The sequence below is a fragment of the Phalacrocorax aristotelis genome, chromosome 4 (assembly GCF_949628215.1).
Source record: "Phalacrocorax aristotelis chromosome 4, bGulAri2.1, whole genome shotgun sequence".
Classification (NCBI taxonomy): domain Eukaryota; kingdom Metazoa; phylum Chordata; class Aves; order Suliformes; family Phalacrocoracidae; genus Phalacrocorax; species Phalacrocorax aristotelis.
Window position 1 is genome coordinate 38947165 of NC_134279.1, and position 14982 is coordinate 38962146.

Below are 14982 nucleotides of genomic sequence, written 5' to 3' on the forward strand. Positions count from 1 at the left end.
GTTTCTGGAAGGGACTTTGCTATTATGGATTCAGATCTCTACTCCTCATCTCAAGCCTGACATTCCCATTCCTGCTCCCCCTCCACTTCTTCCAGGTTCTCTCTCCTCTCCCATAGGGTCTGTGTGTTCCATACTGAGACCTTGCCTTCCCGCACTGCGTTCCTCATACTGAGCCCCACTTGATTGCACACTCAGATGGCCAGAGCTTCTTTTAGCACCTCAGCTCCCAGTCTTACTCTGCCTCACTTCCTAGGGTCCAATTTTCATGTCTGCTCTGTTCAGCATTTCTTGACAGAAGGTCCTTCAGCAGCCTACCCATACTGCAGATTTCCCACTGCATCAAAGCAAAATAGTTTATTTCTCCACTTTGCCTCAAGAAAAGCACCAACTCCATCTCCTTAGAGACATGACTGCCATTATTCAACACTCTCAAGCATCTCAGCAACACATACTACTTTTAGGACCAATATCAAAGCATTGCAACTCATTGCATTCTGACTACTTAGGATATTTCTTGTCTGTTTTGTGCCAGTGAAATATTCTCATTGCTTGTAAAAACTTATGAGAACTTAACTACCACACCTTGACAGACTTCTACTGAGTGTGCACGAAGAGAAATTTTCTAACAGCCCAATTTTGGAGCATTTTAATTTCATAGAAAATGGAACGTATTAGTTTAGCTTGGGCAAAAGGCAGATGACATACTTGGGGCAACTATTCTTAGCAAAGTTTTAGAAAATATTGAAACTGAACTCAAATACATCCTAAACAAACAAAATCAAACCCTGCATCACAAGATGCTACTGTTGCTAAGTCAACTACTCAAGGGTTAACAGATGTGAGGGTGAGGACATGCTCACATGAAAGCAGGTCTGAGTTTTCTTCTGCTATCCCATATTTCCGTAGTAGCTCCTGTTTCCTTTAGCAGTGTTTTCCGAGATACAGAGGTACTCGCATGACACTAGAGTTTATTTCTTGCCCTATCTTTCCATCATTTGTTGCCATTTCCCACTTTCCTCGGCAAATCTGTGTCTGATAGATTATCTATACAACTAGAAAAGTTTTTCAACCCTTGTTTTGTATTATAATATTTTTTCCATCATTTGTTGCCATTTCCCACTTTCCTCGGCAAATCTGTGTCTGATAGATTATCTATACAACTAGAAAAGTTTTTCAACCCTTGTTTTGTATTATAATATTTTATTTCATATTACCCTGAAGCCTACTTGCAATATGCCCCCAAGAACTGCGCAACCGAGGCATGCAGGCAATTAAAATATTAATGCAGTGTAAGCCCAGTCTAAAAACTTAATTTGATATGACTAGTTTGATTATCGTAATCAAACAATTGTTGTTTACAATTACATTGTAAAGTGTAATTAATGTTACAAACAATAAACCTTGATGGTTCAATTCAATCACTTCTTTGTGTAACTGACCATAAGTACTAGCAGAAAGCAAATTTTAAGTACAAAAATAATGTGATTGTTCCTGTTGACTTTCAAGGAGGTATGTTCTAATACCTTAACCTAGAGAAGCCTACTTTATAAGGGAGAGGTCATTACACAGGTTAAAAAGGGAGGAGAGATAAAACGTCGCATTATATTTAGCAGAAGCATGTATAATATGTAGTTAATATATAATATGTATTTTTATATATATACACACATATATATAATATGTAAGTTAATTCATTCCTTATCACTCAGTTCAAAAAGCCATGTGAGACTTGGTTCCAAATATGGTGAATATGTAACTATTCAATACCTGTTACAATTGCTATAAAAACCCCTGAAGATTATTTCAGTCAAGTCTAATTGTGGGGGACAGGGTGGGGAAGAAGAGAGAAAATAGTCTGTTCAAGCTGTCTGGAATCCAGGGACAATGTATGTGTTTAAGAAAGAAACATGTAAGAGATATATAGTGAACTAGATTCTTCTATTGCTGTGTATGATAGCTCTTCTTTTTGATTAAGCTGAGATATTTATTTTGGGAAAACAGAGGTTGTAAACAATTCTTCAGACACTATAAATCAGTGATTTATATCTGGCTGAGGGTCTGGACTCTTTTTTTCTTTACCTTAAGGTACCAAATCTTTTGGGTTTTTTTTTAACAGGCCTTTTGTCTTGGAACTAAGGTGGGGAGAATTCTTGTCACCTCTCTGCAAAGGCCTTGCCTTGTAAATCAATATGAAAGCTCAGTGAGTAGGATAACATTGTTGATACATAAACAGAAAGAAAAACGCCACAGTGGTGCTACACATATATTAGGCTGATTTGTAACATGCACCATAAACTCAAAGCACTTTTAGAACAGGTTTGAATTTTAAGGTAGTCTTCCTTATTTTTCTTTTTCATAATATTGTTAAAGACATTTTGTTTATTAACTAGAAACACCTTTCCAAAAGTGAAACTCCTCAGATTTACACTTTGAAAAATCTAGGGTATGACTTGTATATGCTTGTAAAATAGAAAAACTGAGTTATAAAAGAAATTAAATTTAAACTCTTCTCAGTATCATGTTTATAACTGCCATTGTGATCAATAAAATTAACACCTCTGGTTACAGAGAACACAGATCCATAACTTGATAAACCTTGAGTTAATGAGAAAATACAAACTTTCTAGGTATTTCAGGTTTTTCAATAGCAATTTTCAGGGTTTTTTTTGTGTCACATGTAGAGATCACATTCATGTAATCCTAAAAACAGTAATAACAAGAAAGAGCAATTATTTTTAATAATGCTCCTTTAACATGTCAATTAAGATAAGCCATAACATAAACATAAGGAAAAAAATCTTGGCTTATTATTAAAATTCTGCTTTTTCACTTAACAGATGTATACACCTCTGTTGTCTTAAATAGCTGCATATTAACGTATAAAGTAGTTAATCGAACATATTGATACCATCAAAGGGCATTTTAGAGGCAGGTGGTCCCATACCAAATACAACAGCCCATATTACAAGAATATCTAAGTTTCTTACAAATTTTTTGCTCTGACAGCTCTTTACTACTATGTTTGGAAGAACTCTATCAGCATTCCCCTATTAACTTTTGAACGGCTGCTGTGGAAAAAAACCAGAGGCTAATAAATAAGCGTAAGGGAAACAATACAAATCCTTCTGAAATACAAATTAAGTAAAGATAGATTTGAATGAAAAAATTATGGAGTTTATATTACAAACATTTTATGGGAGTTTAATTACATAGCTCTTCTTTGTTTTCAGTGTTACTAAGACCATCATATATACCTATCATTATCTGAAAACAGACTTTCTAATTCATGGGGTTTATGATGTGATGTCAACAACAGTAAAGGAAAAATACCTGATGGAATCAATTTCAATATCACAGATACATGGAGAAAACAAAATAACAATCAAACTGACAGGCCTAGACACATATAGTCTCAGAATCATACAGTCACAAAATTATACACTTTGAAAGTTTTAAGTATTATGTAAATGTTGATAATTAGCATTATTTAAAGAAATGGTTACTCCTGCACCATTACAACTTTGTGTTTTGGCATTTTCTTTATAGTTTATATGAAAAAGGCTTAAATACTGACTTATTATAATATTGCTTACAATATTTACTTTACCATAATATTTGTATAAGTTTAGACTGAATTTTCTCACCATAAGACATCTTTTACAGTGCTGACTATCTGTATTGTTAATACTCCAAAGGAAGCTCATTATTTTTTAGCACTGTACCAGGCAATTCAAAACTAAAAAAAATTTCCTAAATGTTTTAATCTTAAAAGAAAAATATATTGAAATTATATATATCTATATTTGTAAACTAGTTGATTCAAAACATATAAATATTTTTTCTAAAAATATATAGATTTACACAAATGGAAATCAACAAATAATTTAAAATCTAATTACATTGTTTTCATTTAACCTTCACAGTAGATCTTTACGGTCAATAAAATTTCATTATCTCATTAACCTTCTGTCTGACTTTCCTGTTAATACAAGTATCATTGTATTAAATAGTCATTATCACAGCTACAAGGACTGACCATCATGCTTGTGCTTAGGAAGATTACTGCTTAGAAGTACAGATGTAAACTGGAAGAGCTATTCATTTGAGCTTTAGTCTCAATGGTTTTACCTCCATTTGTCCACAACATACACAGCAAACAATCCTATTGCTCAGAGGGACTCCTTTCCTTAACTCCTCAAAAAATCAACATCCAAAATGGTGTTGGAAGGTGCTATTCCAGCGCCAGCTTGTGGAAGAGCAACTGAGTGGAGCAAACATTGACTAGTCAATTTGTTTTAACAACTTTAAATTTATGTGAATGATACAGAGCAGCAACAGTAGTGATCGCCTTTGGAACCATAAAGGTTGACAGTGCTTTCCAGATGAAATATACCATTTCCTGACAGACACTTCATCTCCAGAAAAAATCTACAGTTGTCCTCCTTTACCTGTCCCAAATTATGTTTCTTGATTTTCTAGTCTTGCAGAAAGTCTTCTTCAACTTAAGTGGAATTTTGCCTCATTATGTGCTGAACTGAGCCAAACATGAATAATCCTAGTATTTTAACTGCTGCAACACACCTCTTCAATATTATTAACACACTGGAATAGGTAGGGAATGTGTTGGCAAGTATATAATATTGTTAATAAATTAGGGTAAAGCAGAACACATGAAACAGGAGGAGAAAGTTGTAAAGGACCTTTTGACGTGCCCAATTCACCAATAATTCTGCTGTCTGCAGGAATTAAAATATGAGTAAACTGCACTTCAGCGTTCTCACTAGTTTAACCAGTATTTGCTTCTTGACTTTTTAAGTGACAGAAAAGAATTCCTGAAGAAAAATTTGAAGGAGGAAAAATAGTTGATGCCATGTATTAGCTCATGCAGGACAGGACACTCCATTTACAAAGTGTTGGGTGGTGGTGGGAGAAATTGGGGAAAAAAAAGAATTAAAAGAGAGGGATAAATATATATTCTAAGCCAGTTTCCTGGAGAAACACAATGGCAGAGACAATGTGTTAAGAAAACTGCCAACAGGCACTAAACATCAAAATCATTTAAACTTTGAAGTATACTAACCACAGAAAGTGGAAAAAAGAAAGGTTATTAGAAGAAGAATGAATCATTTTAAAAGACAAGTAAAATAATCTTGGAAGCTGTGCTTGGTGTGAATATCAATGGAAGATATGAACGTCAGAAAATAGTTCAGCATTTTTGGATAAGAGATGTCAAGGAAAGTCAATTATAACATGAGTTTATGCAACTGACTAATAATTAACAAAACGAAGAACGATGGCAACACCAGTGGCCAAGAAACTAGGTCTAGAATACTTCAGGAGAAAGTTAAAGCCTGTTAATGCGAAGTAAATTTGCAGGAGAAGATCGAGTTCAAACATGATTCTGGATAGGACTAAGTATCGACATACTGGCAGTTTAATGCGGAAAGGTAGACTTAAGAGTCAAAGATAACTATGAACACTGAAGTAGCAGGAAAGAACAAAGTCACTCAAAAAAACCCCAAAAGACATTAAACCTCACTGAGGATAAAGCACCGTTGAACCCCTGGACCTGTTGTCAGTGGAGGAAAACAACTGCTTAAAATAATTTAGAAAAAAAAATTACATGTCAGGAAAAAAGCTTTAAGATGGTATTACTGTTCAAGAAAAGGGAAAGGCCTGTCTTCAGGGCACCAATAACAACTGCAGTTATGTTTTGTCCAAGTACAGAGTTCAGGGAAGTCATCCTTAGAACCTGAACAGGTGCAGGAATATGTAAAAGGTCAAGATGTCAAATCCAGCTGCCTTGAGTTAATCTACTAAAATCATGGTCAGATTTCAGAAAAATAAATGTGAATTTAGAAGCCTACATCAATTACAAAACTTTTAGAGTAATGCATTTTTTTAATCTTATATTAAATGTAATATTCTTACCACAACAGACCTATGCAATTATTTTTCCCAGTGTGTTCTTCAGAATTACTAAATTAATACTAAAAACTACTTTATGTGTATATATATTTTTATACATATAAACAACTTTATTCTGCAGATGTGCTAAACATCCTCTAGACTATCTTCACTCCTTTTAATAACTATTATTCATATAGAAGTAATAAATGAAAATATATTTTACTGATTTGCAAGGTTTTTTTATAGGAGCACACTAAGTAAAAATAATTGTATCTTTTTTTCTGTTAAGCTGTAACACAATATTAAAAAAGTAAACCAGCTACAACAGATCTGCTCAACAAAATCCAAATCCAAGTCTCTTATGACGTGGTAATTAGAATATTTTTCCTTACCGTTCACTTGGAGAATATGAGTTTGATAGAGCTTATCATAGCCATCAGCATAGCAGGTGTAATTTCCCATATGAGTTGTGGTAATCTTAGTAATGTACAAGGACCCATCATCTCCAAAGTCCTACCAGGAAAGATTAAAAATGAGGTTATCATAATTATGCCTGCATTTCTACAGTAATTATGCTCATCATCTTTGCAACAAAGTTGTGATGTAAATATCCAACATCACAAATATTAAACCAGGATAGCTCAGAGTAATCTGAAACCCAAATATTGTATTTGTGAATGGCGTAGGTTTTTTGATCTTGCCACATTATTTTCTCTGTAAAAGAAAATACAACTTTTATTTTAATAATTAGTCAAACCTGCAGAAGCAATTTTTTTTAATTTAGGTATGATAGTCATTTACAGAAGAAAAGCTATTTGGGATTGGATGCAATCAGATAGGAAAAATAGATCTCTGCACAATTTAACAAGGTAAACGACATCCTGTGGAAGTGTGGTTATCCTTTGAAATGAGCATATACACTAAAAAAAACAAACCCAAATGAACCCTCGTTTTCCTTCAAGTTTGAGTCACTGTTTTTAAACTTCATCCCTTTTATATATCTTTAATTGGCATACAGGTTCCACTGGATTAGAGTACAAAAGCTGATCTTCATTTCAATTCCCAGTTCAATTCTCAGTTCAATTTCAATTAATACAATACCAATTAATATTTACAAGTTGTAAACTATGCCAATTAGTGTAAATATCTATTGAACAATTAATACTGTGTTTTAGTTTTCTTTGTTAATTTTCATGTCTACAAGAACCACCCTAAAATTACAGTCCTAGTCCAATCTAGCTTCTTCCAGCCTACATCTCATAGATTCTAAAGTGCTTGTAAAAATGCTGCTAGGAGTTGGTTTTTCTACGTTATATTCCACGATTTAGTTTTTCAAGGACAATTCTTGACAGTTAGCTTCTTTTCAGTCTCACCTAGCAATCTTTTTATTGTTGTATATGCAACGTATTTACATAAAACAGTGATTAAATTATTTGAGCAAAGAATATAAAATAGAAATGTAAAACTATGAAAAATGTCTTTCAGTCTAGTAGATAATTTCTGCTGCAAAATATTTAATTCAGAAACTGAAGTGCATAAACTAATATGAAAAACATGCAAAACACAGTCACTGTTTCATATTAGGAAACAGTGTGCTGGATCTCCTATGGTATGTAGGTCAGCCCCTGTTCCTGAAGGGAACCCATACTCTATCATCATATGCCTATCATTAATATAGTCCATCATAAACTCAACTACCTTTCCTATGTATTAAAAAGCTGTTTCAAAGCTTCTCAAGTATTCTTATGTATAAAATACAGCCTTCTTTTTATTTTTATCCTCAACTTATTCACGGTCAGCTTATAGCCATTTTATACTCCTTACCAGCCTCTAAAATAGCCTTTAAAATATTTAAATACCATAAAATATCATCTCCTTGTGATTACCCACAGGATACAGTACTATAAAATATATGCATAACTTAATTATATGCAACACAAATATTCACACACAGAAAGAGTCACACATAGAGCCCAAAGTACCAACAGGTGTCCAATTCATTAGAATAGGGATAGTTGCTAAGCTACAAATCATACATGTCTCATTAGATTCAGTGATTCATTACAGAAGCACTACTTCTGTAAACTGATTTCAGGCATCTGGTATTCCTGAAGGCAAGTGTTACTGGTAAAGACCACAGTAAAGATGACTTTCAGTACATCAGACACCTCCACTTCTCTTTTCACCAGGTCCCGTGCCCCACTCAGCAGCAGGCCCATATTTTCCCTAGTATTTCTTTTGCTGTTGATACAGCCCTGAAGCCCTATAGAAGCCCTTCTTGCTGTCCTCCATGACCCTCACCAGATTCAATTCCACGTGGGCTTTGGCTTTCCAAATCCTTCAAATCCAAATAGTGTCTCCATGTTCTTCCTCTGTCACTTGTCCTTGCTTCCATATATTTTCCTTTTGAGTTCTGTCAGGAGCTCCTTATTCATTAATACAGGCCTCTGGCTGCCTTTGATTTCTTGTTCATTGCAACGGACAATTCTTGAGCATAGAGGAACACCGATCCTTGAAAATCAACCAGCTCTTTTAGACTCCTCTTCTTCCCAGCATGGTTTCCTATGGGATTCCTTGAAGTATACCCCTGAACAGGCTGAAGTCTGCTCTCCTGAAATACAGGGTTGTGCTCTTGCTTTTTGCCTTGCTGCCTCCTCTGAAACTCCTCGTAGTCACTGCACCCAAAGTTGCCCTGACTATATTCCCAACCAGTTCTTCCTTATTTGTAAGCATGAGGTCCAGTAGAGCATTTCCTTTCTCTGGCTCCTCTATCATGTGTGTTAACATCATGACTGTCTAAGATACTACACTCAAACTAGAAATAAATATTAAGATATTATAAAAATGTTCTTCCAGCTCAACTAAATTGTATACATCTCTAAGGAGTAATCAAAATCTGCTGATGTTAGAGCAAAAGGAACCATTACTGTTCAAGGAGAAGATCCAGCCAATGCATTGCATAGGTTTTAATCAACTACTTATGTGATTATATGACAAAAAGACATGCTAATGTTGAACCCTGTAACAGAGGACACAGTAGTATTGGATAAATCATGTCTGAATTGCCAGAATCATGCCTGAATTTTCAGAATTCTTCAAGTAAATTACACTTTAGAGTCTGAACAAATGTACCATTTAAGAAAAAAAAACAAAAGCATCTATACAAGCAACATGAGAACTTTTATAAACACATGTAGTTACACTAGTGAAATCTGTGATACAGCCATATTACTGTACTTTCTCTTTTCATAATTCAGGTTCAGGCATCTTTTTTTTCTCCTTTTCCATCTTTAAGCTCAAAATTTTACAGGATAGGAGGAAACATAGGAGGAAACATCTGGCTTACTGACATTATATCTGCAAACAACAGTTTGCAGCTCTGAAAGTAAATTCTTCTATTCTAAATGTCAATGACAGAATAGGATATGATCTCTGGACACCTTTCCTTGGTTCTACTTTGTGATCAAACCTGTCTGTAACTGACTCTGACAAGAAGAAAAAAAAAAAAAGTCATAGTTCAGTGAAGGTGGTTCTCCAATAGTCAAAGGAGAGAAAAAGCAGTCCCCTCAAATTTAGCACAGTGTGTTCCCCTGGCTCAGCTTATCCTTTTTGCCTAATGTTTCTTTGTTATCAATGAAAGAGAAAAAAAAAAAAGGCATTTAAAAAGATGTTTAAATATGCATCATACCATTGAACCAAAACATTTTTAGAAGTACCTCTTTCCTTACATCATAAAATATCTCTACTAGTACCATCCTACCAGTCTAGGATGCATTTCTGTCCTGGTTTCAGCTGGGATAGAGTTAATTTTCCTCTTAGTACCTGGTATAGTGCTGCGTTTTGGATTTAACATGTGAATAATGTTGATAACACACTGATGTTTCAGTGTCGCTAAGCAGTGTTTATACTGAGTCAAGGACTTTTCAGCTTCCCATGCTCTGCCAGCAAGGAGGTGCACAAGAAACTGGGAGGGACCATAGCCTGGTCGGCTGAACCGAATTGGCCAAAGGGTTATTCCATATCATATGACGTCATGCTCAGCACATAAAGTGGGAGGAGTTGGCTAGGGGGCAGTGATCACTTCTAGGGGACTGGCTGGGCATCAGTCAGCAGATGGTGAGCAGTTACCTCAGTTGTTTTTCCTGGGTTTAGTTCCTCTCTTTCTCTCATTTCTTTCTTTTTCATTACAATTCCTTATGATTATGAATATTATTTTATTTCAATTATTAAATTGTTCTTATCTCAACCCACAAGTTTTCTTACTTTTGGTCTTCCAACTCTCTCCCCCACCCCACTGGAGGTAGGGGAAGGTGAATGAGGAAGTTGTGTGGTTCTCGGTTGCCTACTGGGGTTAAACCACAGTTCCATAGTCCATTTGAACCACTGTTACCAATTTAAATGCGGATAATAGCCATTGATTCCTGGAGCAGAATTCTTGCAGAAAAGAGACTGAAGTTGCAGTTATATGAAGTATTACAGATGGATATATCACCTTGAGTTTAAGCAAGAACATGTAATTTAAGAAATTCTTTGGCTGAAATTACCTTAAGCCTTTATATATAAATTCTGCAACTGTCCCAGGACTACTGTAATGTCTGTGAACCTCAAAAGATTTGTCTCCCTGTATCAAGGGGAGGAAAATTCTACATTAACTGAGAGATGCTGTTTCTCTTAAGCTCTTCAGTTAAAACCAAGGCAATGTTGAGGTCCTTGGTATCGTACCAGTGATAAGCAGCAGATCTTTACTTTCCTCCATTGTTCTGTGAAAATTACTGAGGTCCAGTAGAGCATTTCCTTGTGTTCTACTTGCGTCTATTCAATTTCATACCGAGTAGCAGTTGGCAGGGGAAAAGTACCACAAACATACCAAAGTGTTCAGGTAACATATAATGATGAATGCTTTCATACTGATCATGGTTTTAATTATACACATGACATTATTGCCTGAATGTGTAAATCAGAATGCAAAACAATTTACCATTGCTCCATAGAAAGTTACTGGTGAAGAAATACATTTTTTTAAAATCTTGAGGGGGAACTTACAAGATTTAGGTAGGAGATAGCTCATGTTTATCAAATCTGGTCTTCAAAAAAACTCTAAGGAAGAGGTTCTACACTTTGTATTTACTTAGCTTCCCTATTATAAAATGTAAATTTATGTTGCTGAAATTTAATTCCATTACCTAGTGCCCTACATACAAAGTAATTGGAGAAAAACTTTTGGTAGTTTTTTGTTTTTTGATTACAATGAAACTCACATTTAGTCAGTTATCCACTATAACTTCCAGATGTTTAATTTAATCAAGTATTTTAGATTGTATGTTGATGCAAAGATAATTTTAGGTTGATTTTCCTAAATGCAAAACATTGCCCTTTTCTTTGCTGGATGACTTCGTATATTTTTCCAGCTATTTCTTTAATTTGATCTTACTAGTCTAAATTAGTGGTATCTTCAAAAATAGTTTCAGCCCTTCGAAAGTTTGTGGCATCTAGATAACATTTCCTGAGCTCACAAAGGTGTAAAGATCTGTACTAAAATCAAGAAACAGGATATCTGTGCTATCTCCAGATGGCCCGTCACTGTACTGTAGAAGGAAATTTGACTTAGATTGACACACACAAAGATGAATATCTAAAAATAGAAAAGTTCAGCTGTACTAAAATTTCTAAATAACAGCAAACATACTGCATGATTGCAGTGACAGAATTACCTGCTTGTGACCAAAGATTATCCACACTAGACCAAAGATTGGTCCAGTGTGGTAGTTGGAGTAGGTTGAGCCTGTGTGAAATTTGGTTATAAAAACAGAGGTTAACTTAGCACAAACCACCTCTTAATCAGTGTGAAAACACCACTGAAAGAAAATGAGAATTTTTCACAGGTGCAAACTGTGAGCACCAGTGGTGACAACAGGCAGTTGTTGGTGTTGTGTGAATTTGAACACACCAGTTGAAACCTGACTATTCTCTACTGAATCCTGTAACTGATTGTGCCAGGGGAGAGACCACAGGGACATGCGAAACACTCGGTGGGTACGCAGGGGACAACTCCAACAAGAAATAAAGACACTCAAGAAAGAAAAGTGAACCAAAGAGACATTTGGGGGATCCCAAACCCCAGCCTCAAGACTGCACATCACCAGACAGACCTGCTATGCTGACCTGCCCAACTCCTGGATTGAGCCACCTCCCATGCTGTAGACCAGGGAGGCCATGTAATGAGCTGCTACACTCACCCACCCCACTCCAGCTTCTCTCCTGGACTGCACCATTTCTGCTGTGGAACAGGGAACTTGCATAATTCCTGAAACCACATGTATATGTGATTAAAATGTTTTGGTATCCAAGGCCATTTAACCTCTGTACTGTCAGTTTAGTCCTAAGAGGCAACAATAAGCAGAAAACACTTTGGTTCCTTTGTGCCTTTATATTTATACAATTATTATATGCATCTTATTAAAACCAACTCAATATTTGCTTCTTCACGGACTTTGTAACCTCCTCTGTAAATTCCTCAAACTCACAGAATTGTCTACCAAAACCTTTTAAAAACAGAAAACACAGCTATAACATCTTGCTGAGGGTGTCTGTAAGCTGTACAGTAAAAGAACTTTGATAAAAAATATTACTATGTACTGCCTTATTCTTACATTCTATCCTTTGAATATTATCAATGACAAAATACTGGGCTAGATAAACCTCTGGTCCATTACGACTTTTCTTACATTCTTCCATGATCTCACCTACTACTTTCCCAATTTATTGGGATTTATTTTTTCAGTCCCCACTGCATTACTTTCTAGTTTTTCTTCTTTCCCAGAGAACATAAACTCAGTGATTTTATGCTCATATTTCACTCAAGGTGCCTTTCACTATTACATCTTCAGTCTTCTTGCAGACTGAAATTTAAACATGAAAACTGAAATCTAGATTAACTTCCCTTTAATTTTTCAGTTTTCTTTCCCTAAATATACCCCAAGTATTTATTCAGAAAACATCTATCTCACTGTATTTCTTTGCCCAAACGTCTTTGGGCAACTAAATTTCACATCGCACAACTCTGTGCTTCAGATGATTCTGCTAGTTCCTCATTAAGAGAAGAAAATAACCCACTTAAAAATTAACCCACCTGGTAAGACTATCAATAACTTGCCTTTCTTAAAATAACTATAGGTTTCTGTATTAGCACTTCAGTTACACAGGCAATATTTCCACCAAGCCTTCAATATGCCATTAAGTTACCACTATGAAAATCAAAAAAGAACCACCTTTAATGCTTACGTTTTAACTTTGAGTAGGTGAACCAATACAACTGAATTCCTTTTCAAAAAACCCCACCTGATTAACTCCCGCAATCTTCCTAGTTGGTCATTTTTTATCTTTATCTCTTTCTAAAGTGTATGAAGCAGTAAGTTCAATTAACTTTTTCCCCTTACTAGCTAACACAGGTTTTGAAACTGTTGCTCTTCAAGTTATTAGTGGAAGAATGAAGAACAGCTTTTCAAAACAGCCACGCTACAGGTACGTACACTTTATCTGGCAAATGGCTAATATTACTACTGTCTAAAATTTTTTGCCTAATCTCTGCAAAGGTATGTTTTTTGTGAACAAAATAGGACATAGGATGGAGTCTACTAACATTTAGCTTCTACAGTGCAGTCTGGAGGGTAGCTTAATTTAACATTCCTTACGCTAACTTATTAGATATTGCTTTGATGCATACTTACCTGTTCCAGGCTTTTAACTGATTCACTGTAGCCTGATGATAACTCTGTATCCATGATATCCACTGCAGCCTGATGGTATTTAGGTACCACAACTATTTTCTAAGTAAATGGATGTCTGTGTTATGGCTTCTCCCTTCTTTTTCATAGAAACCATGGATAAAACATCCCTGTTGCTATTCTACTCAGAGACATCAGTATTCCAATAGGTTTCCCACATGACATTGTCATTTCATCACTCAGAGTTTGGGTTTTATGGATGCATTTTATTGTTGTTGGTTTGGTTTGGTTTTTTTTACAACAACAAAACAAATGTCCCTAGCTTATTTTTATACTGAGTTCAATGTTTGTTTTGTTAATTAAAGCAGACAATTTAATACAAAGAGAACTGAATGTTGTAAGCAGCATTTGGAAAGGGATCATGAAGCACAGAGAGAGTTCTTTGACACTGAATGTTGACATATATTTAGTGTTTTATAGGATAACTCACAAGCTAAGCCACTGAAAAAAATCTGCATCCCTAGAGACACACAGACATCATTGAACCAGAGCCTTCAAACATCAACAGCAATACATACAGAAAAGGGGGTTTTACCTTTTTCAAAAGTATTTGATCACCCTAAAAACATTGCTACAAACTCAGTTTTTGTTAAATAGACTACTGTTCAAATAGAAATGGCATGGTACTTATACAAATAATTTGAGAAACACTGATTTTTGTCATATAGAAAAAAGATATAACTGAACAACTATTTTAACAATTATTCCACTGCACCTCTGTTCTGTTGAAGGACTTGACATTTAAGAATCATGACACGTGTCACAATAAGTAAAGGATTATGGAAAGAAAACATTCATTTGTCAATGAATCTTTGCTTAGCTGTTCTAGTGTTAATATAACAGAAATATAAAGGTGATTTTTATTGTAAATCAATAATTATTTCCTTTGGTTTTATAACTTGCTTTCCTATGCTAATGCTTCATATACGAGAGAGCCTCTGATCACTTGCCTGCACTTCTTCATTAACAGCTCTAGAAAGACTGTTGCCAGCTCTCCCCACAGGAGAATGTATAATGAAAAAGCCTGCTTGAATTTCTCCATCATCACAGAGACTAGGATTTTTTTTTTTGTTTTGATTTGTGGCGGGATTTTAAACCACAGTTAATTTACTGTCAATATATTTTTCTCTTAAATAACTTTTTTTCTTTATATAAAAACCTTCTGCACTCCAAATCTTGAGTGTTCTCTCATCTAGAGATCAGAACCTTCCCCACAAAAAACATCTCCCACAAAACGAAAAATATCATGTCTTTATTTTTTTTCACTCATTACATCCCCACTGTTCCT

The 14982-nt window shown here is 35.1% G+C and overlaps 1 protein-coding gene across 2 annotated transcripts in view; it reads right to left on the bottom strand.

Annotated features, from left to right (window-relative positions):
* Positions 1 to 14982, bottom strand: part of FSTL5 (follistatin like 5) — a 334169-nt gene that overhangs the window by 73269 nt on the left and 245918 nt on the right. For both annotated transcript variants that reach the window (XM_075091052.1, XM_075091051.1), the window contains exon 8: positions 6303 to 6423. In XM_075091052.1, coding sequence (XP_074947153.1) covers positions 6303 to 6423 — 121 coding nt within the window. The remainder of the gene's footprint in view (positions 1 to 6302; positions 6424 to 14982) is intronic.